The sequence below is a fragment of the Cygnus atratus genome, chromosome 5, assembly GCF_013377495.2.
Source record: "Cygnus atratus isolate AKBS03 ecotype Queensland, Australia chromosome 5, CAtr_DNAZoo_HiC_assembly, whole genome shotgun sequence".
Classification (NCBI taxonomy): Eukaryota; Metazoa; Chordata; class Aves; order Anseriformes; family Anatidae; genus Cygnus; species Cygnus atratus.
The window spans coordinates 37,792,571-37,818,658 of NC_066366.1; the positions used below are offsets into that span (position 1 = coordinate 37,792,571).

At 56.1% G+C, this 26,088-nt stretch overlaps 1 protein-coding gene across 1 annotated transcript in view; it reads left to right on the forward strand.

Annotated features, from left to right (window-relative positions):
• The first annotated feature begins 4,067 nt into the window (after window positions 1–4,067).
• Window positions 4,068–26,088, forward strand: part of DUSP8 (dual specificity phosphatase 8) — a 35,508-nt gene continuing 13,487 nt past the window's right edge. Inside the window, exons 1-3 of the mRNA XM_035539919.1 lie at window positions 4,068–4,213; window positions 15,838–16,241; window positions 21,886–22,024. Of these exons, the coding sequence (XP_035395812.1) occupies window positions 16,011–16,241; window positions 21,886–22,024 (370 nt within the window). The 5' untranslated portion in view covers window positions 4,068–4,213; window positions 15,838–16,010. The remainder of the gene's footprint in view (window positions 4,214–15,837; window positions 16,242–21,885; window positions 22,025–26,088) is intronic.

The window sequence follows — 26,088 nt, forward strand, 5'->3', positions numbered from 1 at the left end:
TACATGACAGGCTTTTGGTGGGGGCTCAGGAAAGGCTGCCAAGGCTGGTGATGGGAGGAGAGGCTGAGCCTGGAGAAGAAACGGCTTCGGGGGGGACCTCGGAGCATCAGCAGGGGCTGATGGAGACACGGAGCTGAATTTTTACACATCACGAGGTCCTTCCCGGACCAACATCTGCTCTTTGTGGTCTCTGCAGGCCGACAGCCCCACCAGCAGCTCGAGGAGCTGCAGCTCCTGCCTGCCTGCAGCCGTGCTGCGGGATGCAGGCAGAGGGCCCCCGCACACCGCTCCGCCGTGGTCCCTGCTGCCCAGCACCACCAGCAATCCGAGGAGGACAAGAAGGTGGCTTTGGGCACCAGGAACCTCTCGAAATCGCCTTGCAAGGCCGTGCAGAGCAGAGGGGTGTGGGTGCCCTGGCGTGTGAGCAAACACCACTGCGCTTACGCAAGCCCCGGGCTGGGTGATGCCACCTTCATGCGAAGGCTGCCGAGCCAGTTTGCAGGCAAATCCCAGCTGGGTTAAACTGGTTTGGATTTCCTCCCAGCAGCAAACGTGACCCCGTGGCTCTCCTACGTCTACACTGGCTGGCTGTGATAAATAGGGCAAGCTGCAGCGCAGCGCTGGCGGCTAATTCGGGTAGCAACCTCCCAGCCCAGCCCAGCAGCTCTGCGTTCCCACGGGGGAAGAGCTGCCAGCCCCCGATTTTGCATCGAAACCCAAATTACAGTACAAAGGGGGGCCTTCCCAAAGTCCCTTCACCACTGTATTTTCAAAGCTGTCTCATCGGGCTTCACGGAGCTGCAGCCTTGCCAAGTGCCACTGGGTCCTGGTCTGGCATGGGAGCTGGCACCGCAGCACCACTGCAGCTGCAGACCTGCAGATGCAGGGGGAGAAGTGGGGTGCTGATGGAGCTGCCTCTGCCCCCCTCTCCGTGCCGGTATTTGGGGCAGGATAGGGCTGCACAGATCCTGCAGCGCCCAGCTCGCCGCCCGGACCGGTGCGGGGAAGGAGGGGGAGGCACAGATGGCAGCAGATGCTCTCATCAGTGAAAACGATTTAAGCGACATAGGAAACAACAACAACAAAATCCTAGCAACTGGTGAGCAGCTGAACAAAAACCTGCAGAGGGGCAGGGAAAAAGGGTCTGGAGCTGACAGAGCCCTCACCCCTGCGCCGAGCCGGGCTGGTTCATATGCAGCAAGGAGCAGTGGGAGAAGAAAGAGGGAAGACCATGCCTTGCCCCCAAGAAGCATGGGGCAAGGATCCTTTTTTAAGGCCTGGCTGTACAGAAACCAAACCGTTTAGCACCTCTCTCCTTCCCCTGGCCCCGTCCTCTCCCTCCTGCTGCCCTCAGAGGTGTGAGCATGACCCCAGGCAGCTTCTGGCACACCAAAAAGTGAATTCCTCACTCAGCCTCGCTTTCCAGGGCAAAGCCATGTGCATGACCACAGCATTTCAGCCCACAGGGAGAAGGGCCAGCTGTGCTAAGGGTTGTCACTGCAAAGCCTCTAGGAGAGTTAGCTGCCACCACCGGCTTTGCATCCTGCAGTGTGCTCACTCCGTGCCCGGTACAAAGGTCCCGCTCCTCCCATCCCCTGCCTTTGACCTGTGCTCCGTGCCAAGGGAATTTACTCAACGCACGACTTTGTGCTGCTTTCCCCTTCTCCCTTTGGCAGGAACGCCTGGCAGCACAGAGCCAGGGCTGCAGAAGGAGCGCTGCTGCAGCACGAAGAGGAGCGGCACGGCGTGCAGACCCCCAGCCTCGCACTGCTGCAGTTAACCCGCTGCGCGCTCGCTGCTTCTGCTACATGCACGCGCTGCAGCTGGAAGTGCTGAGCCACGCCGGGCGCATGCAGATATTTTTCTTCTCGGGGAAACCAAGAAATATAGATACGCTGTGCAGCCCTCCCTGTGAGAAACGAGGCTGCCTCGTGATGCTGCTCGGGGCTTTCTCCTGCTCACGCACTCTGCAGAGCGCGGTGACACCATTTGGGGCTTTGCAGGAGGCAGGCAGCGAGCGGGGCTCCCCCAGGCAGCGCTCCTCCACGCAGGCTGCGCCGATAGCCCGGCACAGAGCACCAGCCGAGAGTAAAAAATACACATATTTGTGCATTTAAAGCAATTGCAGGTTGGTGAACAAGTCTCTCCTTTTTGATGGACTCGTCGGTTTGGCAGCAGTTTCTTTCTCTCGGTTTTTAGTTTCGCACTTGGCCTGCGATGGCAATTACGGGTCTTGGAAAACGTTTTAGCAAAAACTATTACGTGTGCTAGCGCAACTTGCATTCAAACCACGTAGCTGGGATGCAATCAATCTTCAGATGCGCCTGAAATCTGGGGAAGAGGAAAAAGCAGAGTGAGGCGAAGAGGGCGAATTCTTTTTGAAGTGCTTTTTATCTGAAATAAAGCACTCCCCGTGAGCAACGAGCAACTGGCCGCAGTGTTTTTGCTCATTCTGAGCATGCCGGGGAGGGGGGACCCAGCCCCTGGTGATGACAATGGCTTCACATCTGGTACATGGGAGCCGGGAGCACGACGCTGCTTTGTTCTGCCCGTGTGTGACCATCACAGCACCATCCCAGCTCTCCCTGCTTCATTTCCCCTGTGTAACATAGGGATGCTGAGGGTCTGGTGAGCGTGGATGAGCACCCACGAGCCCTGTCCTCAGCTGAATGCCACGCTGATAGTATCGCAGAGAGGGGGGAGCCCTTCTCGGCTTAGCCAGAACCACGACTTTCAGGTCGGATGGGGTCGGGATCTAAATCGGGTTCGCTTGAGGCTTTGAGAGTCAGGTGAAGTTTTGCAAGCCTCCCTCGCCACCTGCTCCTGGCCCCTGCAATCCTGGCAGTGGTTTAGTGCCCGTGAATCACTTGTTTTGCTTTCTACCCCCAGCCAGGCACAGCAGCAGTGGGTGTGGGAGAGCTGCCCAGCCGTGGGCCTGAGCATCCCATGAGAGCCACGTCCCCCACATCCCCTGGCCGGAGGAGCATCTCCCCTTCTCCTCCTGTTTGCTGCTTGCTCTGCGGGTCAGATCTCAGCAGGAGTTAGCAGCTCAACCTGTCCCTTCTTTTTCCTTCTTTTGCCCCTGAAAAGGGGTCTTTCTTATTTTTTTTTAACCCACGAGTGCTCCAGAGCAGGTAGAGAAGCAAGGCCCTGTGCTAGCACAGCACCTTCCCACCAGTTATGCTACCAGGACCTAAACCCACACAGATTAGAGGCACATGGTGGAGTAACCCTGGTTTTGCAGAATTTTCCCCACCAACATGCTTTGGACTGATTTTTGTGCCAGCAGAAGAGAAGACAGCGAGATTTTTAGCATCACGGTGTGTCCCAGCAGCCGGGGCTCTATACCCTTGGTGCTCTACAAAAAAAAAACGACACCGTGTGTTTGGAGAGAAGAGAATTAATTCCAAAACACCCAGCATCCATATCAGCAGCGGGGAGGAAGGTTCCCTTGATTTCCTAAGCGCCAGCAAAGCTTCTAAACCCTAATCCCTCGCTAAGCTGGAGCTGCCGGGCCACGTCCAAGGACAAACCCCCAGCTCCATCCTCCACCTGCACATGGGCCGCGTGGCCTCCACGTCCTGCTGAGGTGTGGGATGACGGAGGCCAGGCTGAGGCCAAGCCTTCACACCATATCGGCCTCCATCCTCGTGCCTCCATCGGCCTCATGTTGTGTTGGTCTCCATCGAGTCCGCCTTTGGTGGCCACCAGCGGAGTGCTGGGTGAGGCTGGCAGCGGGGACCGGAGGCCGGACCCCGAAAAAGCCTCCAGGGTGGATGTTAACACCCAGATTTCGGCAGCGGGAAGGCCGGCCTCCCTCAAAGCACCTCCACCTGCCCTCCGCTTTGGGGGGTGGGGGCACCCCACCTCTGCGCACCCCCCTTAGCATCCTCTCCGCCCCTCTCCGCGCCCGCGGGGCTGCCGTCACCCTGCCCAGCTCCTCCCGCGCTGATTGGCTGCGGGTGACGTCAACGCTTTTTTTTTTCTTTTTTTTTTTTCCTTTTTTTTTTTTTCCTTCTCCCCCCCCCCCTCCTCCCTCCCTCCCGAGGCATGACCTCATCGCCGGCGCATTCCCGGCGGCGCGGAGCGGCGCGGAGCAGCGCGGAGCTGTGCGCACCCGGTGCGCGCCCCGGTGCGGGATGCGGGCCCCGCGGCACCGCCAGCGGCCGCGCCAGCGGAAAACCCGCGGAGCGGCGCGGCTGGCCCCGCCAGGGTCAGTGCGGGCCGGGGGGGGGCGGCCGGGGGGGGGCTCTCCATCCCCTCTGGGTGCCCGGAGGGGAAAAACGGGGCGCAAGGAAAAAAAAGAATGAGGTCGGAAAGCATCGAAATGGGGAGTTTGGGGGGGGTTGGGGGGCAGCATTGTAGGGGGAGAGGGTGGGGAGGTGGGGAGGTGGGTGTCCCCAAGGGTATGGGGTGGGTGGGGAGGTGTAGGGTGGCATGGGGTGGGAGGGGATGGGGTGGGAAGGTGTTTCTGCTTGGTGCTGGGGGGAACGTTTGGGTTTGGGGAGGATGAAGGAGCTCGGAGGGGCACTCCGTGTCCTTGGCTTTGAAACGCGGCCGGCGTGGGTTCGGCACCGCTTCGCTGCTGCGGCTCTGAGCGACTGACGAGTTGAGCTGCCCCTTGGAAATCATCCCCTTGACCTCCCCTGATGTGCGGGGAGCAGTTGACCTTCCCCCCAAGTTATCACATAGTGATAAACGTTGGTTTCTGTGTGCAGCGCTGGTCGTTTTTACAAGATCCGTGATTATTTCCCTTATTGATAAATAAGTTCCTTCTCCTTCCTGCTCTGCCCCCCACCCCTTTCTCCTCCCCCAGAATTAAATTCCTGAGCAACAGCAAAAGCTGATGTCAGTGCTTCAGCTCACATTGGGGGAGCTCTGTGCACAGGTCAGTAATTTGCGGTTTTGGTGGAGGGAAGGACGCGGTGCGGTGCTGTTTTGTTAAGGATATTTGGATTTTCAGGGCACGGATGTGTTTGTCGTTTGCACTGCGGCGGTGTCAGCAGCTCCCTGGTGGGCAGCGCAGCTCCGCATGAGCATGTGTCAAAGAGCCCGTCCCTGTCCCAAGCAGCTAGCAGGGACAAGTGACCCCCTCTAACTTGGGGTGCAAAGACAGGGACCCCCCAGGGAATGGTCGAGAAGCCTAGGGAGCAGCAGGCGATGCTGAGGCTCGTGCCTGGCAGCCCAGGGGCCATGTTAACCTTGAAAGCAGGCTGCCCGTGGAGCGGTGTCTGAGGCTGGCTCGTATTGTCTGGTCCTCTGCGAGGGTGAAAGGCTCAGGGCATGGCAGAAGCGGGGCCGCAGGGAGCTTTGTTTTCCAAAGGGCTGGATGCTTGGGGGCTGGATGCTCGGGGGCTGGCGCGTACGGGTTCGGCCTCTGTCAGCTGGTGGAGGGCGGCTGTGCCGGGAGGATGCTCCGCGCTGCAGAAGAGGTTTTGTTGGCTTTGGCTTGCTTTGTTTTTCCTTGCAATGGCTCCCAAAGCAAAATGAGCTGCTGCAGCAAGAAAACCCACCTACCTATAGCTGGATGGATGGGGGATTTCTGGCTAGAATAGCCACGAGGGCTATGCGGACGTCTTCTCCCCGGCTGTGACGGGCACAGCCATGCTGGCAGGGTGTGTTTGGGGAGGGCTGCCTGAGCGGCCAGGACCGGAGGGGACATTTGGGGCTGCCAAGCAGCAGCTGGATGCTGGGATGCCTCTCTGCAATGGCAGAGCCTCGGAATCGCTCTTGAATTGTGCTGCTTGCATCGCTCGGAATTGGTTCGAACAGCACAAACCTGGCTGCGGGTGGTCTGCGAGCGCTGCTGCCGAGATGGCAGCGGTGCACACCAAAGGGATTTTCACGCAGAGCTTCAGCCCACCCTGGTTTGCGGCTGTCCCTGCCTTGACGCAAGGTAAGGGAACAGGCGAGGAAGCCCTAGATCCAGCACTGCTTTTTGGAATCCAGCTTCAGCTAGGATTGGGAGACCTGAGCAAGGTGGCCGAGCTCCTCAGAAGCGTTCACAGCGGGAGACTCACTGCATGGAGATTATGGCAAATATAGCACAGGGTTTGTATGCCCTGCATGTTTTTGCTGGGTGCCAGGCACCTTGCCAAGAAAGCCACTGAGGTGCCCGCATTTGGAGAGTTTGCCCTCTAAAATTCAGCACAACGCAATTATGATTGCCCAAACGCCTGAGAGGGCCGGGTAAGGCTTTTCATAGCGTGTGGCCCACAGAAAACCAGGGTTTCCCCTGTGACCTCCTGCCCAAAAAACCTCCCCAAAGGGGGCTGCGGCTCAGCAGGATTTCTCCAAATGACTTCTCTCAGCACGGGGATGGATTGAGCAAGGTCCTACTCCATCCATCCCACCCCTTCCCCCTGCACCAGCTGTGTTAATCCACGTAACAAACACGGGGTGTGCTAAAGGTGCCTTCCTCTTCTGCTTTGTTCCATTGCCCGTAAGTGAGGCTGCTGGTAGGGATCAGAGGTTAGTTTCTCTGTGGCGCAGCTCTGTTCAGGCTCGGATCCCAAAGCCCTGGCTGTGCGCAGGTGCAGAGCACGTTCACAGTATCTGGGATGGGAGCAGGAAAAGGAGGTGCTCCAGTGCTTGGCAGCCTTGATTTATGGCCCTGGCTTGTAGGACACCGCCGTCATCCTCAAACAGCTGCAGCAAACTCAATCTGCTGGGGTGATAAAAGAAAAGCAGCTTGCAAATGCTGGCACCTCTGCCTGGCGGGGCAGCTGGAAGACCAGCCTAGGAGGTGTGGGTCCTTTTCCCCTCCGCCATGGGATGAATGGCAGCATTTGGGAGAGCTGGCTGCAGGGACCTGCTCCCGTTCCTCTTCTCACCCTGCTCCTCTCCTTGCTGCTATGCAGAGGGAGCTCCTGCAGCCAGACCTTCAGCGCCGTCCTCACCCAGCGGGGAAAGCTGGCGGGCGCTCCTCGGCATCCTGCTGCCCTCTGGGTTTTAAAACCTGTTTTTCAAGCCTTAAAATTTCGTCTCTGAAGATACACCTGTCCCACCTGATGCCGAGTGGGAAGGAGGCACCTGACATGCTTGGGGAAGGCAGGCGAGTGGCCTGGGATTGTTCATCAGATAAGGAGCTAAACAAGCTCTCTGCTCAAGATTTTTCTCAAGCTTGCTCAGGGAGCCCTGCGCATGCGTGGCGAGCAGGCTTACAGCACAGCCGAGGGAACGGGGGGGGCTGTAAAACCCACCGTGCCAATGGGAAATGGAGGCCGAGGCTGCCCGCAGAGCCAGGCAGAGCAGGGAGAGGAGAATCCCCTGCATGGAGGGAGCCTGTGGGTGCTGCAAGGAATGCTCCCGGGGGTTTTGCTGCTGCTCAGGACCTCTGGTTTCCAGCAGTGCCAAGTGGTGCTTGTTTGTAGGACTGGCATTTTAGCAGATAGGTGCAGTGAGAGCCCAGGGACTGGGGGAGAACCTGGAGGTGCTCACGGGAAACTGGTTCCCTGCATGCAGAGTCTGGTAGTGCAAGCAGTGGTGCAGGGGCTCTGCTGTATGAAATAAGCGATGTGCTTTGCACTGACTTCATTTAATTAAGAGCATACCAGCAATGTATATGGGGCAAGAAACCCTTCCTCGACTCTCTTTTTTCGTCCCATTCCTCTCATGTCTTTATTCCATGCTGCTTGCTGTGCATGGAAAGCCCTCGTGATCCCCGTTCGCCCACCTTGGTGTGCATGTGCACGACTTGCCTGCATTCGTTGTAACTTTCCTTTTAAACCAAGCCTTCAGGTTTCTCAGGGCAGAGACCTCGTGTCGTTCAGGAATTTCTCTGGAGCACTTCAGGGTGCCCTCGCAATTTGCAGAGGAGGTTCCCCGGGTGGCATTTCTGTAGGGTGAGTTATGGGGAGCCTCCTTTCTGAGCCTGCTGATGACTGGGAACGTGTCATTTGGTGACCAGAAGGACAAGACGACCCATTCTGGTGTTGAAGTCAGGCCTGCTTTGAGGGACAGAGGTTGGACTGGGTTTGCTCCTGAGGCCTTTTCCAACCTAAATGATGCTATGACTGTTCCATAGCTGCCTTCCTTCCTGCTGCTCCCAGGCTGTTGTAAAATGCCTGTGGTTAGGCAGCGATGGCAAGGGGACCTGAAACGTGGCAGACCACTGCTTTGATCCCGTATGGAGATTGCAGTGACAGCATGGCCCTGGCATGCAGCCCCTATAGCCCGTCGTCCCGCGCTGCTAAAGCCGCGTTACGTCCTTCTGCTCTGTCCCTGCCTCCTGGCCTTACTCAGCTGGCACATAGGTGTGCAGTGTGCCCACATCCACAGCTTTTCATCTGCCTGTTGTTGTGTGGTTTTTTTTGTTTTGTTTTGTTTTGTTTTTATGGCAGGGGATTTAGTTCTTTGAGGAGCACTGCTGTCTAAAGCGAGCAAGCGGTAATTCAGCTGATGCAGCAGAAGCCCTGGTGGGAATTTCAGCCTGCTTATTAGGTGCTTGTAGGCTTTTTTCTTCAAGCAAGTCAAGCCATCCCCACGCATTAAACCTGTATCTGCTTCAATTACACACCTCCCCTTGAAATCCAGCCTCTGCTGGGTAAATACAGGCCATCTTTGCTCCAAACACCGAGGGTCCCTCGCTCTCCTTCTTTTGAAATGCAGCATCCTCAACTGTTTTCACCTTGCCACCAACAACCCCAAACTCTGAGCTTGTGATGGCAGCCTGGTCCTGCTTGAGCTGTATCTCAAGTGGAGTTATTCATGCCATCTCCTGCTGCTTGGCTGCGAGCCCTGCATGGGGAGCAGGGGGGAGCATCCCCAGCCTCGCTTGGCACAGGCGGCTGATGAGCGGAGAGCTGGTGCCGAGAGGGTGCCAGCACTGCTGACAGGCGAGCTGGCCCATGGAAAATACATTCACTGCATGTACGTGGGGCAGGAAAGCTGAGCAGTGAATGGCCATCCCCATCTAACACCCCATCTAATGCTCAGCGGACCCTGTAGGGATGTCCCAGGTGGCACTCCGAATTATTCTGCGGGGTGCTAGAGGGACAAAGCGCCTCCAGCACGCCGAGTGGAGTTGGCTGATGGAAAAAAAGAAAAAAAAATGAGGGGGGAAAAAAAAGAATGCAAATCTCTGACCAGGCAGAATCTCCCTAGACACATCCTTTTGTCGAGCATTTGCATTGTACCGTTAAAAATAGATCGGTGCATTCTCCGCTTGCTTGATGAATGCTGATGCCTGTAATTCTGTGTCATCCTCGCAATCCCTCCTGCTTTGAGCTTGGCTGCCTCTTTGTCTGGCACCTGAGCAGGGTTCATTCAGCAGTAACTGATACAGAGATAAGTGCGAGCTCCGCTGGAGTCGTGCCGGGCAGGTGGGAAGGTGAGGAGGGCTGATCTGGTGGCACCTCGCTGGGGTCAGCCCTACGGGGGCAAGGCTGGGTGTGCTCACACACACTTACAGTCGTGGGGGCCCCACCAGTGATCACTTGGGTCTTCTAGTGTGGAAGCTGGCAGGAGGATGGGGAAGCTTTGGGTTTATGTCCTGATGCACCACTTTATTTATTTATTCATTTTGAAACTGAGAAAATCCCGTGGTACACAACACCGTGATGCCCAGCCAACAGGCTGGCCTGCGGGACTTCTCACACCAGGAGCTGTAGGGGCTGCAGGGCAGCGTGGTCACTAGTCTCGTGCTTGTCTGGTGTGGTGAGGATGGAGGGAGAGCTGCCAAACCCTTTGTCTGACCCCCGTGTCACCTCAGATTAAACAAACGAAACCAGCTGGTGACAAACCACAGCCCCCAGGGCAGGAGGAGGGAGTGGGGTAGGGATGCTAGCTTGGTCATTGCCTGTCCTGGGTGTCTTTTCTTGATAAAGGTAATCCTTTGCAACCCCAAGTTTGTGCTTTCTCATTGTGTCTTGACAAGAGGTAGAGCCCCAGCTGACAAGTGCTAATTCATACCAAACAATTCAGCTATTGTGTGCGTGTAGGAAATTTAGCAAGCCTTGGGCCAGGTCAGGAAAGCCTTGCGAAGCACGTGTTACCGCCCTAGTGGATGTGTCACCCCATGGAAAATCAGCATTTTGGTTGAATTTTGGGCCTCCTAAGAAAAGCCAGAGTTTCAGTGGGCACAGAGTGGTGTAGCTGCTGATGTTTTGACCTGCTGCCTTGAAGAACCACAGCCCGACCCTGTCTTTCTTCCCCTCAGCATGTAGGGGTCGTGGGAAATAGTGGGAAGCCTTTCTCCAGGAAACCCAACCTGCACCCAGCAGGTATTTATGGTGTCTGCTGTCCTGGGACAAGGCAGCCAGACCAGCCCTCCTGAAGCATCCAGCTGCATACCTTTCTGGGCTGCCTCTGTCCATTCTTATTGCAAAAAGGCAAACAAACTACTGGAGATCCCAAGATAAGCCCACGGAGCAGTCTCTGCTGGCCCTATCCAGCGGAGATGCAGTGAAGGTGGGGATATCAGGCGGTGGGGATCGAGGGCCCTTAAAGCATCAGTGGGACTGGGTTCCCCTCATCCTACACCTCGTGTCCTCCGCCTTCCAGCCTGCCATGATGTGTGCCAGGCTGCTCAAAGGGGAAGGTGCTTTCGGCTCGGAGGCATGAGCCTGGCTGCCTCTCAGCTTGGCAGGGAGGGTGGAAATGGGATAGCTTTGGTATTAGAAAGCAGCTTGCCTGGGCACTCCGTCCTCAGCATGGGCAAATGGCTGGCTGGTCAGGGATAACCTTCAGTCCTGGCTGTTGTAGGCTTTAAAATGGAAGCTTGTGCTAATGCTATGGGGGAAAAACATAAAAATCATCTTAAAAGTACGAGTCTAAGAGGAGGAGATGGTGGCTTTGTCACCTAGACTCGGGCAGTTTAGCCTGCTGTGCTTCCCCATTGGCTTTTCCTGACCCAGCGGCACTAAGATCTCCAGAAATTGTTCTGGGAGCAGAACCCAAGCCCACCCAAGGTGGCTGGTGCAACCTTCAGCCACGTCCTCCGATGGAGGAACTCCTTCCTTCCAGCATCCTCCGTGTGGAGGCTGCCCCTTCCCAAAGCTGCTCTGCACGGAGGGGTTGTGCAGGGGCTCTCCTCCGGGGAGGGCCTCTTGTCCTGGGGAGAAGGCGCCCGTGGTGTGTAAGGAGTGGAGAATGGGGAAGCGAGATGAGCGTCGATGGGGCTGTGTGGTGCTGGTCTGTCCTGGGAAAGCCACTGTGGGTCTCGGAGGGTGAGAAGAGGGCAGCAGCCACGGACGGACAACCCAGTGCTGCTGTCTCGTCTTCGTGCTCCTTGGGGGTCATGAAATGTCCTTCCTCCCCACCCTTTAGCTTCTCTGGGGAGAGGTGGGCAAGCAGACTTTGTGTCTGGCTTAGTGAATGTGGTTAGTGGTGTTTTTTAACCTCGTTTGGAGGAGGAGGAGGAAAAAAACACTCCATTTTCCCATCTCCAGCAGAGAAATCTTTTGTGCTGCTTTTTAAAGGGATCTTGATCAGCTGCTAAGGGATTGGCAGTTGTTACATCACTTCCAATGCGGCTACTGCAGGCACCTCACAGCTTCGTCCCGCTGCCACCCCAGGGGATCATTCGTGCTCCAAATCCCCCTCCGTGGGAGAAATCCCGCACCCCTCGCTAGGAGGGAGAGGCGGCTGCGCCGTTCAGGATGCGCTGTGCGAAGCAGAAGGGGGTCAGTGGATGGGCCGAGCTTAGAAGCAGATGGGATGGAGCAAGGGGAGGCACCCCGGGGTTTCCTAAAGGTTGGTCGTGCCCCGTCCCGCTGAGCTGGAGGCACACGGAGCGAGCATCCCTCTGGGGCTGGGACAGAGCCGAAGGCACCGCGGTGGCATTGCCTCGGGCCGGAGCCGCAGCCGTTGCCTGGCAGCTGCGGGTTTCCAGGGAAACCAGAGGTGCTAACTTGTTAATGAGCCCCGCGTCCCTGATTGCTGCTGCGAAATAATAATAATTAGCCGTAGGCCCGTGATTTAGGAATCCCTCAAACGGCACGAGTCTGCCGAGGGGAGCTTGCTAAGTGCCAAAGGACTTGGAAGAAATGGGGATGGGGATGGAGAAAGGGTGGAGAGCTTGGCAGAGGTGCCACGTTTCACACTGGAAATGGGATTGAGAAGGGTTTGGGTTGGAAGGGACCTTACAGCCCACCCAGTCCCAACCCCCTGCCACGGGCAGAGACACCTCCCACCAGCCCAGGCTGCACCCAGCCCCATCCAGCCTGGCCTTGGGCGCCTCCAGGCATGGGGCACTCACAGCTCCTTGGGAGGTTGGTGGGCTCGCAGCTGCCTGCCCCCAGGGCATCATTGATCCCTTAGCTCTGTGCTCAGGCACGTGGGTGCTTCTTCCACCACCCCCGTTGCCAGATTTGACCCTTCCCATGTCTTCACCTCTGTGCAGCCTGGCTCGTGGGGCAGATCGCAGCACCTCTGCATCCTCCACCAGCAGTCAGCCCTACCCTACTTCTGCTCTTCAGCTTCTTCATTTTGCAAGTTCTTCTTTGCTAGAAGCAGGTCTGAGTCTCCAAAATACCTTGGGAGATGAGCAGCAGTGCATCTGAGGTCCTTTGCTGCATGTCCCTGCAGGCTGGGAAGCACCGCTGAATTGTTGTCTGCACTGTGGCTGTTCTCCTGGAGGTGTTTTTCCCTTTCCTCTTCACCTTGGTCACTTCTGACCCTATTTATTTTGAATGGAAATGGGAAACAGCAGTGAAAAGAAGTGGGAAAGGGCTAGGAGAAGAGGAAAGCGTGGAGGAGTAGGAAGCTAGGAGCAGCTCCTGAACTGGACCACGGGTGGAGGGTAGAGATCTCCAGGACACAGCTATGAGCTTGGTGAGATGAGTAGATGCACCGGTTGGTGAGGTTTATGGTTGCTTCAGAAATGTACTGGCCTTCCTGTTAACATCTCTGGTACAAGAGAAACCAGATCCGTGCCCATCCCATAACCACGTACCTCTGCTGGGGCCTTATGCAAGAGAAGTAATTGAGGAAGTGGCCTCCCCCTGGTGACTGCTGGACCGGCGCAGGGCCGAGCTCCCGTGGTCCGTCCTGCCACGGGAACAGACTCAGGTCAGGGTGTGTTTGGGGTTTTCTTCCTTCTGGCTGACCAGAAGAGGATGGAGAGGGCGTTTGCCCTTAGCCTGGCTCACAGCACCCATCTGTGCCAGGCTCCTGGTGGCACCCTTCACAAAGCACATGTGTCCGTGGAGGTAACAGCAGGGACAGAGTGCCGGTGGTTGCCCAGGCTGTGTGTTAGGCTCTCTGCCCATCTTTCCATCCAGCGTGGCCCCTCCTGCCTTGCTGTCCCCATTCAGCTAAGCCTTGCGCCCATCTCCCTCATTACAGGCACTCCAGGGAGAGGTGGGATTAAAGGATTATGGTAATGTTCTTCGGGAACACTCAAGAAGATTAAGATGGCTTTAATAAACTGATAAGCGAGGGACACAGCTATGCTTCTGAAACCCCAATTTAGGTCCCAGGTTAACCTTTTCCCCTGTGCTGGAGACAAGTCCCCGGTCACTGCGGTGGGGTGGCAGGAGACCTCTTACTTTGTGATGCTCCCTGTCCGTGCCTCCTCCTTCCCAATCCCTTGGCATTTGCATTTGGGTTGGCGTACAAAAGGGTGACGTGCAAACTTGGAAGGACCCGGTTCCTTCTCAATCTTGGGTCTACCACCAAGGTTACAGCTGCCTATGGCCACACTCTGTCGGACATCTCCCTCACTGGGAAAGGCTCCAGGAAGTGGGGGGGGCAGCATGGGCCTGCCTTGCTCTGCATCTCCCTGCTGGAGCTGGGTGTCAGAGCAGGCTTGCTTGTGTCGCCTGTCTCTGCCACCAGCTCTAACTGGCCGTGCTGGAGCAAATGGACATCTGTCCAGTTGTTTGGGTGGCTGTCAGCGGAGGTGGGGAACCTCTTGTGCCTTCCCTGACTTCACCCCCCTGATCTCCTGTCAGAACTCGGTGCGTGGAAAGCCTCTTCCAAACAAGCTTCTCCCAGACCTGTTGGGAGATCAGGGATCTTCTGGCTTTCCCAAGCCCCTCTGATTGTGTCTGACCCCCACAAGGTTCACCCTCACTCATTATCTGGGGAGCAGATATCCTATTATCTCGCAGATACTGTGCGACGTGTTCGATGCATCAGATCACTCCTTCCTCCCACTTCAGCCTCGCATTCTTATCCCTCTGCCTCGGCATGATCCCCATCTTTTTGTCTGTCACCTCCCTCTGCTCCCTTTTATTTCTTGGATGTAATTGGAAGAGCTGAGAAGAATTCGCAGCCTGCTGTCCTGATGGGGATGGGAAGCAGAAAACGATTTGGGGAGTGGGGTGTGAAAGAAAGACGGAGGGGAAAAGCTGGCTAATTTGCATCCTTTCTGAGTGCCCTGGCTCTATAGCCAAGGTACAGCAGGGGGTCTTCTGGCAAGGCGGCAGCGACGTAATGAGGTGTGTCATATCCCAGCAGGAGCCAGCCTCGCTCCCCCTATCACCCCCTAATTAGAACTGTTTCAATTTTAAGCCCCCCCTGGAGGAGTGCTGCAGGGAGGGGAGAGGCGAGGGGGGACCGCGAGCCGCCTGCCGTGGGGCCGGGGGCAGCGGCGCCGCCATGCAACGGGGCTGTGAAGGACTTTGTGCCAGGAGGGGCCAGCGCTGTCGCAGCATTTAGGGGATTTTTTTTTCCCCTTAAGTTGAATAGATGTGCTAACAGCATGCGTGTGATGCAGGGACATCTACCCCCTGCTTTGGGGAGCTGCCCAGGGACGTGGTGGGGCTACTAATGCCAGGGTTGTGGGCCAGAGACCTGTGGATGCTGAAGCCCCCATCCTCATATTCTGCAGCCCCATGTCCTTTCCCTGCGAGCTGGCTGAGTCCTCCAGGTCCGGTGATGGGGAGCAGAGGTCCCTGTCATTTCACCCAGAGATATGGTGCAGTAGAAATGAGTGTTGGGCTTGGTGTAAGGACCTTTTGTTTCCTTGGTGTAAAAGTCCTCATGAGGCTGAGGCATGCAGCACCTTTCCCTGTGCAAGAGGGACAGCACCAGGCACCGTGTAGCCTTGTTGCTGCAGTACCGTGCCCTCCCCAGGCATCTCCGTGGCCTCCTTTGGGGCCTGCACCACGAGGGCTAACGGTGTGGGAGCTTCCAAGAACTGCTGGCTTACCCTGATCAGGGTGCCTCATAAGCCTCCTCCAGTCCATAGACCAAATCCCAGTCCTGCAGAAGCCAATGAAGGTCTTTACGCTGGCCTTTTCAGGCACGGTAGTCATAGTCCTCCTAATTCAGATGCATTAAAGCTCCCATGCAACAGCTTGTGGGTTTGCTCTAAAACACCGTCTGGCAGGAACAAGAGGAGCCTGGTAATAGCCCTGCTTATTTTCTGAATGGCCGCCACAGCATTAAAACCTAATGCCATTAAAACTGTCCTGCAATGATGCGTGCCATTAAAACCTAAGGACTGCCAAGAGGTGCCTGTGTGAGGAGCGGCTCTGCGGGTGCTGTGACCCAAGGGGCTTCTGAGTTGTGAGGTGCACGGGGAGGGCAAACACGGGGCAGGCATGGGTGGCTTCTCCCAGCAGAAGAAACCAGGGTCCCCTGGAGGAGCCCTGAGCCAGCAGGCTTGGGGAAAAACAGGGAAAAGGCTGCTCCCTGCCTGTTAAATCTGACATGGCTTCCAGAAGCTATTAGACAAATTCTTGGAGGAAAGCTCCACTGAGGGCTATTAAACACAAAGAGAAAACCTTTGGCCTGGGAAGCTCTTGAGCCACAGATGCGAGGACATGCCTGGGAAGTGTGTCTGCATCCTTGTGCCCTCCTGAGGTCCTCCTCGAGGACTCAGCCCCAGGTGAGCACCTGGTTTTCCTGCCACCTGACAGCCGTTTTCCCCCTTCCCTCTCCCTCCAGGTTCAGCACAATGAGTCGGCACCCTGGGCATTAGCAGTGTGAAGAGCCCGGGACAGGAGCTGCCCTGCTCGCACCTCGCCCCACCGCTGCTTCCCCTCGGGGAGACGGGTGCCGGCCCCTGCCCTGCCCTCGCGCCCCTTGCCCCCGCTCACCGCAGAGGGGACGGGCCCGGTATGGCCGGGGACAGGCTGCCACGCAAAGTGATGGATCCGAAGAAGCTGGCCAGCCTCCTGAGGAACGGGGCAGAGGGCACCCTGGTCATCGACAGCCGCTCCTTCGTGGAGTACAACTCCTGGCACGTCCTCAGCTCTGTCAACATCTGCTGCTCCAAGCTGGTCAAGAGGCGGCTCCAGCAGGACAAGGTCTCCATCACGGAGCTCATCCAGCCCGCCTCCAAGATGAAGGTACGGGGTCTGGCCCTCGCCTGTCCTTGTGGAAACCTCTCCCCCAGTAGAAAGATGCAGGGTGGGGGGATGCATTTCCATCCGGCCATGCCTGGCTCATGCGACCCACTCCTCCCTCCCTGCACCCCGTTACCTGCTGGCTTCCCTCTGGCACCCCATCCACCCCTCTGGGAGCTGGAGCACGAGCCCACAGGGCTGTCCTCAGGGATCTGATCATTGCCCCCACCCCAGTGATGCAGGACCCCCCTCCCCAGGCCAGTCGAACAGGTATGTCAGCCTCAGGGCTTGCCCTGCACTGGCAGACAGCCCCCCAAAGCCTTCCTGGAGCTGTAAGCTTAATCCCTTGCTAAAAACTCTTCCCCTCCCCTCTGTCATCTCTAACTCCATTCAGGGACATGTAATCCTCCTCCCTTGTGACGCCAGGAGCTCTTATCCGGTGTCATGGCATATTATCTCTCCCAGGCTCCTCTCTCTATCTCTCCTGGTTAAATAATAGAGGTGGCTCCGAGCCATGGCTGGCTGGCCGAAATAGTGCTGGGTGCCCCTGCGGAGGCTCAGGCAGGGTCCTGCCCTCTGTCAGTGACCAGGGGGAGGGTAGCCTGGCCCCTCTCCTCTCCTGGCTCCCCAGGGACCCGTCACCCCATCCGCCAAGCATCCCCAAAGTGTCACATCCCCTCCGCAGCACGGTTTTGGCAAGGGGACCCCCTGCCTCCCCCTGCCCCGCATTTTGGGGTGCTGCACCCCTGCAGCAGCCCGCTCCTTTGCCGATGAGCTCCTGCTTTTACCATTCCCCGGCACCCCTCCCATCCCCGTAATTTTACGGCAAAACGAGGGTAATTCAGGCGATTAATCAAATGCTGGGCCCAGCTGGAGCCATCTGCGGCATGTCCCCCCCCCCGCCACCCCGCGAAGCCACCGCGGCCCGCATTGGCTGCCAGTGACATCACCCTGCCAGGATCAAGGAGCTGGGGAGGGGGGGCCCAGCCTTGCTCCAAGCTGCTCCAGCCATGCTGCGGGCTGGGCGCTTCGGAGGGGATTGTGGGGAACGATTCCCCAGTGGCTTGAGCCCTTCGTCAATCCCCTGAGTGAATAAAGCAAAGAATAATCAGTTTTGGCGAGCCGGGAGCCGGCGCAGCACGGCCGCCCTCCTCCCGGCCAGGGTCACCTCTGCAGTGGCCGCCGTCACGTGGAGCAGCAGCAGCAGCAGCAGCACAAGCGATGCGACTTTGAGGTGGGGGGAGGAAGAGGAGGATGGGGAGCGCCAAGAGTTAACATCAGCTGATGCAGGTCCGCCTGCAGCTCTGCAGCTCGCAGCCGCAGAGATGCCGCAGCGGGCGGCAGCGGCTCCCAAAGGATGCTCCTGCGCCAGCACAGGTGGCTCCCGCCCCTGCTCTGCCCTGCTAAAGGTTGTCCCCAACCTTCATGGTCACCCGGGGGCTGCTGGTGTCCCCGTGCAGGGAGCAGCCACCTCCTCCTTGTCCTGCATCATTAAGCAGTGCTCCAGGTACCAAGCAGGGATGCGACGCAAACCGCGTAGGTGTTTTGGGGACACTCAGCCCAGGAATTAATTAAGCTTCAGGGTGTTCTTATGAGGTTAAGCCAATTGCCCCCCGGGAAGCTGGGGGGAAAAGGAGGGGGGGGTCACGGCCTTATCCTCAGCTGGCACAAAGCAGGGTGCTGGCTGTGGTTTGGGGTGTTCAAGCCTTTTGTGCCGCTGTCCCCATGTGGTGGGTGGCAGGAGGCTGAGCGGTGGCAGCGGGAGGACGGAGACATGGGCACATCCCCTGGGGCAAGAGGGCGGGTCAGGATCTGGGGAAAAACGTGCTGCTTTGGGCAACGTGGAGAGGGGGAGCCTTTATTTCCAGGGCTCGCCGGTGCACCTGCCAAAGGGTGATCAGCAAAGTGGTAGGGACAGGGAGGGACAGGGGCATGGCTGGCGCTAGGAGCAGATGGCAGGAAGGGTGACATCAGTGGCGCAATTGTCCAGCCCCATTATTCCTCCTGACGGGCCTCCCGCCCTCCTCCCGCTTCCTGCTCCCAGCCGGGGCTGCCGAGACAAAGGCGGCCAGGAGCACCGCGGTACTGCCCAGAAGGAAGGGGCACTGCTGGCAGCCCACCTCGACGCACTCCCACCTCGCTTGCATAGCCCAGAAAACCCCAGACCTGCGCATCCCGGCCCCCACCAGGCACTGGTCGTGTTTTGCCCTTCGCCTGGCTGGGCAGAGGGTAAAGCAGGGCAGTTTTTGGTCCCGATGTGAAGGGAGGGCACCACTGGCAACCCTCCTAGGTGCACTGCTTTGGGGCAATGCTGCAGGATAACAGCAAGTCTTGGGCAAGGACCTTTTGCTAGGAAAGAAGAAATGGGGAAAAATATATCACCCTTTCTTCTTTCGTCGCAATCTGCCTTTCATCTGCCCTGGAAATGTGGGCACAGATAAAACCACCTCTCCCCGAGCCCTCTTGTGCACTGCATCCCCACTGGGCAGAGATGCTGAACTCCATCGCTGCCCATGGTCAGGGCTAGGAAACTGCAGCAGTAATCCATTTTCCAACAGATTGCTTTTATTTTATTCCCAGGAATTCCAATTATTACAGCAATAGTTGCCCTCAGCACAAAAATGTGCTGTGCTACCTGCTCTGTTTTTGTTTTTAAACCTTTCTCCCGCTATCAGCTGGAATAATTCAGCTCCTTGGTGCCGTTTCAGGGGAAGAGGTTGTGGGAAATTCCTGCTTGGGGGTTTATTTTGATTTCTGGAGGGAAATGCTGAGAAGCTCACTTTTTTAAGATCTCTTTGGAAAGTCTTCCCACATCTTGACCTGTTCTCATTTCCTGAAATGCAGCTGTCTCTGGGAATGGCTACAGCAGCAGCTAGAGGCATGACAACGTTCTACCGGGGCTGTGGGGACATTTATTTATTTACTGGAGGAGCCTGGCCCTGGAAGCAGCTGCCTTGCTCAAGGGAAAGCCGGGGCTTAGTTCTGAGCCACGTGCCCGGCTGCTCTTGATGTTTATGGAAGCGGTGTTATTTCAGTGGGGTGATTCACCATGTTTTGAAACAAAATGTGGCTGCGATGTCCGGGGTAATTGAGAAAATAAGAGTACTTCACTCTTATCTTATCCCAGATCACCTGGAGGGCTCAGAGCACTTCACACAAGTGGCATCATCCCTGCTTAGCAGCCGGGGAGCGCGGAGCAGGCAGAGCCAACACCGGGGTGTATCAAACCACCCGGTGCCCAGGACAAAATGTCCATGGGGAGATACCTCCAGGGGAGGTGATGGGCTCCCCAGCAATGTCCCATGGGCTCCCCAAGGATGTTCCTGCAAGGCTTGGGGGCAGAGACATGGGTGTCTTGGTGGGACCATAGCACCTGAAGCAGAATCCTCTAGGTTGGAAAAGACTTTCAAGATCATCAAGTCCAAAGTAGCACCATCAAGGCCAGCTGTGCCTCGTGGCAAGCTGTGTGTCATCCTTTCCAAACGCTGCATCCCACCAGCAACCCTTCAGCATCCTTCCTTTCTTGTGCAGTGGCTCATGGAGGTGTTCACAGGTGGGGCTCGGGCAGCAGAGGAGGGAAATGTTTGGGGATGGGACTTGATGATTGGACTTGGCGATGGTTGGACTTGATGATGTTGGTTGGACTTTATGATGATGGTTGGACTTCACATGGGTTGGACTTGATGATGAGTGGTTGGACTTGATGATAGTTGGACTTATGATGATGGTTGGACTGAATGATCTTGAAGGTCTTTTCCAACCAAGGTGATTCTAGGGTTGGATGAAATCCCTGTTGTCCCTGCTCCATCTGACCCATGGGACTGGGAATGCCAGCACTGCCACGTGTGATGTGCCACTAGAAAAATGAACCCTTCCCATGCAAAGTGTATTTTTCTTCAAGCCTATCTCTCCTCTCAGCCCATTTCCGCAGCCCATGCCCCACCGAGCAGGATATTTATTTTCTACAGTCGGGCCACGCAAGGCCAGTGCTTGTTTGGCATTTACATCGAGTGAAACCTTATAACTTTAATAAGATGTAAACCGTGTCACACATATCTGCCGTTGCTCAGCAACCGTGCAGTAATGGCCAAAACAAAGCCTCCCCGTGCAGAGGGAACACTAAATCCTATTGTGGGATAATTCTGCTTGGCCAGAACTGTTATCTCCCCTGCTTGCCCCTCTGCCGGGGGTGTGAGTCCCTGCTCAGTCCCCTCCTTGCCTTGCTTTTGGGGAGATGCTTCAGGCTGGGTTTTCAGGATGCTGTGCTGCTCTGGATGGCAGGAGCAGAGGTTTCCTTGGGATGAGATGTTCCTAAAGGTATGTTCTTGGCTGGTTCACCCCCAGGTGGCTTCCCCGGGTCACCTCTGCTTCTTGTGAGGAGTTTCACCCACGCTGAGCTACCCTTATAAAAACAGCATGGCTTATTATTAATAATGTAAAGAATATTGATGACGCTTAGAGAAACGGCCGCTGATTTTACCCAGGGCACCTTAGGCAATTTTCAATGCCTTATTTTAAAATTCCCCCATCCTTTCCTCCTCCCTCTCCTCCTGCCACTTCCTTTTCTTCCCTCCGTTCATCCCACTGACCTGCATGGCCAAACTCACTTCCCAGTGCCCTGTGAAGGCAGCGGTGACTTTCGAGGGCACGAAGCTGTCCTCAGCCCTGCGGTGAGCGGCCGCAATGAGCTCAGCTAAATCTGTGCGCGCTGCAGTTTTATTGGGATGTGGCTCACGTTTCAGGGCAGGGAAGCACCTGCAGCAGGGTGTCAAAGCAGCCCAGCTGCTGCTTCACTGTGCCTTGGGCTGGATCTGCCTTGGGAAGACATCTGCACACCTCTGGGTGCTGCAGAAACCTTCTCAAGGGATGGGGGGATTGATTCCAAGCGTTGCGTTTGTGGTTGCTTTAATATCTGTAGTAACCCAAGGGTGGTGAGATAGGGCATGCAAGTGATGGAGCAAAAGGAGGAGAGTGTCTGTGAGTGGTGCTTAGCTTGAGGAGTCTCCTAACGAGGTTTCAGTCCCTGCTGATCAGGTATGCATGGGAAAGGTTGCACTGATCACCACGATGGGAGGCAGCAGCTCCAACCCTCACATTTTAATGGGAGCACAGCACGTGGCAGGGCTTTGCACCAGAAGGACTCCCCGTGCCCACAGGGCTGGGCATTATCCAGCTGCTGGATCCCCCTGGCTTTCCAGCCACTGCCCACTCCTCCCACAGTGTGATGGACGTGTTTGCCATCCGTCAGGCTGCTCAGCGGGTGTGCTGAGCCGCGCCTCCCCAGGGGGGGTCTTTTCTTCTCCTGCATGGACCTGCCCATCGGACAGGATGGTGGATGAGCACGGCTGATGGGATGGCTGCACAGGGTGGGGGCATGGGTGACTTCTGGATAAATAATGGCAAACCGATGGTGGGCACTGTGGGGGAGCAGGATTTTAGGTAAGGCACTCAGATTTGCTCGCTGTTGGCATGGCTGCTGCAACTGGCGTTGGTGCTGAAATACCCATTTGTACCTGCGGGACAGTCTCGGCCATGTAGTACCCCAACCAGTGGGGCTGTCCTCTGGCTGTGGTCGATGTAAATGCTCCATGGGCAGAAGCGAGTCCTCAGTTTCTCCAGCGCCCGTTTTTTTTGCCATTCCCTGCAGGTGGAGGCAGAGGAGCACCAGGACGTGGTGGTCTACGACCAGAGCACGCGGGACGTGACCGGCTTGGCCGCCGACAGCTTCCTCTCCATCCTCCTGGGCAAGCTGGACAGCTGTTTCCACAGCGTCTCCATCCTCACAGGTAGGAGCGGAGCTGCTCGAGGGCAGGCAGTGGTGACGATGATGGTGGTGGTGATGGTGATGATGACTGTGGTGGTGATGGTGCTGCTGCTGGCACCGGAAACGTTGTAGGGTGATGGGCCCTGTGGTGCATCCAGACCACTTCCTACATCTGTCTGGGGCTCTGGGTTACCATTTCACTTGATGCTTGTGCAATTATTCTGGATTTATAGTGTTGTGGCCATGCAGCACGTGTGACGAGCACATCACCTTGAAGGGAAAGTGAAAGCTGCTTTTAATTCCCGGCAGCTGGGATGGCTGCCTGGCCAGCTGTCCACCTCCCAGCTTTGAACTGGAGCTGTGATGGGGAGAGCAGAGAAATAATGGGAATAAAGCACCCAGGTCTGACAGGGTGAGGGTTTCAAAAGCAAGCAAGGACTACTTGAAGTCATGATAAAGAGAATTAGCATGGAGCTCTGCTGAGGCCACTGCTTGGGGAAGATGCTGTGAGCTTGCCCAAGGTCTTCATGGCATAACCAAGGGCACAGCTTGGTGCATGATGCCGAAAAGGTGAAGGCAGATTGGGTCACCGGGACGGGTCAGAAAGCAGCCATTGCAGTGGACCTGAAAAAAACCCACACTCTCGTGTGTTGTTAGGATGGTGTCACCGTCACTGCCACCAATGCCCAGCCCATGCAAGCAAACAAGCACTCTCATTTTTTGGCTACCATCTCCATCCTCCCCAGCCGCTGCACCAAAGACCCCCAAGCAGGAGCACATCTGCCTGCACAAGGTGCTAGGTGATGTTTTAAACCCCCCAATTAAAACCTGTTAACAGGTTTCTCAGCCCTTCCCTTCCACCCTGCCTTTCCCCTGCAGAAGCCCTCAAAGAGCCGCGTTCCCAGCTGGTAATTGCTGAGGTTTTGGCAAAGCATCCCCTGCTCCTTGTGCCGCAGCGTCGTGAGCCGCGTGGCCCGGAGCCTGCTAATGGGGAACACAGGCTGCTAATGCGTGGAGAGAAAAAAAAAAAAGGGGAACTGAAATGTAGCACACTGGGTCATGGCTGCTGAGTTTTATATGGAAATCATGACTCAAAAACACTGCTGAAAGCATCCAGAGGGAGGCTGGGTGCGCTTTCTGACACACGCAGTTTCCTCCTTCCTGTAATGTGGGCAGCAGCCGGGTTATTTTTGACCCGAGTTTGTGGCGCTTGGGAGGTCTGAGGAGAGGATGTGTACACGGGGCTGGATCCCAATCCCTTGCCAGGACCCTCCCTGCCTCACGAGCACGGTGCGCCAGCCTGGGAGGGTTTGCTGAGGACCCCAGCACCCCACCAGGGCATCAGGTCTGATCTCAACCCGACCCATCCTGGCCCAGGCACCTCATCCTGCCCAGGTTGCTCCCAGTGCCACCCTTCCCATCCCCTCCATGGCATCAGGTGTGATGTACGTGCACATGGAGGAATCCAGAGACCTCTTCATTGCTCTGGGTCCAATGCAAGCAGACTATGTATTTATGGGCTAACGAGCTGATCTCTGTCCCTCACTTCATGCTGTGGTTTTAGACCATTAGCGCAAATTTTGTTGCTGAAAATCAACCTTAAGTTTGGCTTCACTCCTTTTCCGCATACAAATATTAGATCTGCTACCTACAAGCCTTCATTACCCCCACAGATGGGGTTCCCACTGCTAAAAGGTGCTGGGAACTGACTGCTGAGCATCCCCAGACCAGTGTGCCCACCCCAATTGCCCTCAAAACAGAGCCATTCAGGTCCCTATCTCACATCATCCCCAGCAGGGTCAGGACCTAGGAGTCCCAACCAGCTTGCTTTAGGCGCATTGTTTTTAGTTTTTCATGCCTCAGTGTCCCCAAACTTCATGCTTGGCCCTTGCTCGTTTCTGCGCCGTTTTTCAGATGAACCCGCCTCAGAACAGTTGGTGGAGGCTGGAGGCCAGAGCCCGGGTTGCTGGGGGTGGCAGGAGCGAGGGCAGGGGCTCCTCAAGGGTTAACAACCCCTGAGCAGCAATTCCAGCAGGGGCTCGGAAGGAGGAATCTGAGTCAATTATTCCCAGTCTTGCAAATCATCATCATCTCTCCCCCCCCTTACATTTTTTTTTTAATCGTGTAAGTATAAATAGTGCTGCTTGCTGCCCTCCATCCGTGGGAGCAGAAAGCCTGTTGATTTATATGGTTTTCCTGACATCACATGAAGTGGTGGAAAACTGAATGGAGCCAACATTTTTCCTGCATTACGTAATGCCCCCTCCCTCCCTCCAGCCCAGCTTTGCTATTCCTTCAGGAGCCTGACTGTTCTTTAACCTTTGTTTATTTCAGCACAAACCCTTGCTTTTTTTTTTTCCTTTTTTTTTTTGCTTTGCTTTTTTTTTTTTTTTCCCTTTGCGAGCTCCCACTTTGTTTTTATTAACAGCCATTATCTGTTTATGAAGCGGCAGCAGTCTGGCTCCATCGGCCACTGATGGCTCCAGAGATGCCAGCTCTTGTGCTGGAGCCCGGCCAGAGCCGCGGCACGGTGCTGAGCTGCCGGGTGCTGAGCATCCCCAGCTCCTTGCTGAATGGCAGCAAGCAGAGCCAAATCTCCCTGACCTCCTCCACAGCCGAGTGAAGCGGTGGGTGAGGGATGCTCCTCAGGATGATGCTGGGACCAAGCAGGGCTCTGGGGATGGTGGTGCTCTTCGCTGTGCTGCTTAGCCACATGCAGCCACTGGTCCCAGTACGGAGCAAGGAGGAAACCGGTGGGGAGCCCTCGGCAGCTCACCTGGAGGGTGGGGGCAGTACCGGTCCCACCGCATTGCGCGGGCTCTCTTCGGTCCAGGTTTATCCGTGCTTTATCCATGCAGTGTCGCACACCGACCTGAAACAGGCCCCTTGCTTGCTTTCTGAGCTCCAGTCATGAGCTTTTCATCTGGCTCGGGAGCGCGTGTGAGATCATCTTCAGCCCCCCGCCCCCCTCGCCGTTTGTACCAATTCTTCAAGGAATGTTTAAATTTTCCAGCCCTGTTCTTTCTAAATTTGGAGCGGCTGTTTACTCCCAGGATTCGGAAAGAATGTAACAATATCATCAGTGAGAAATCCCTCCCAGCCCTCCGCTCTCCATCCTCCTCCCGCCAGGCTCCTTGGCCATGCTGGCCCTGGCCCAGGTCTTCTCCAGCCCAGCAGTGCCATGGCCAGGAACAGTGGTGGTGTTTGGTTTCAACCCGTTGGTCTTCCCTGCTGGAGGAGGTCTCTTGAGGAACCTCTCCAGTGGAGCTAAAAGCTTGTGGGTGTCCGATTTTTGCCCAAGGTTGGGGAGATGGCTCAACTGGGAGAAGCAGTTGGAAATTGGAAATTTTGGTGTCAGAGAGACAGTGGAGTTGGGAGCACGATGGGATGAGTTATACTGGAAACTCCATCTGCTTTTTAGTGAGGTCCCTCCTCTTCCTATGGGGTAAGCCCTGCCCTCCCCAGGGAGCTGGGGAGCAGAGAGGAGAAAAGGCTCACTCCCATCATCATCATCATCGTCATCATCATCAACAACAACAACATCATCATCAAGACTGAAGGGCAACAGTGGCCACAGAGTTGTAACCATTCAGTGGGCTTGATCTGGAGGGGGCTGATCTCATTTGCAAGCCTGGAGCAGTTATTTAGGAGATTTGAGAATCGGGGAATTTCAAGGGAATCTTCCAAAGCCAGGTGACTTCAGAGCAGATGAAACAAGTAGTGAAAAAGAAAAGGGAATTTCCATTGCAAGAGCTGAGCTGCTCAGTGCTGACTGGGCTCAGCGCTGGCTAGAATTACTCTAGGAACAAAGACGTGGGGGAAGATGATTAAAAAGAAAAAAAAACACACTTCTTTATTCTTTTTTTTTTTTTTTTCTGCATAGGGACAGTCCTAAAAGGAGCTCGAAAAACATAGTCTAAAACCCAAAGAAAAAAAGTACCCCAAACACCCATACTTTTGAGTTTAGTTCAGATGACAAAATGTGGCAGGAGCAGCTCCCTGCTGTGGAAAGTGCTTTATTCCGTGCTAGCTGATGGATTTGGTCCTTGGGCTCCAGCAGAGCCTCTGCGGGGTACACAGGCCTGA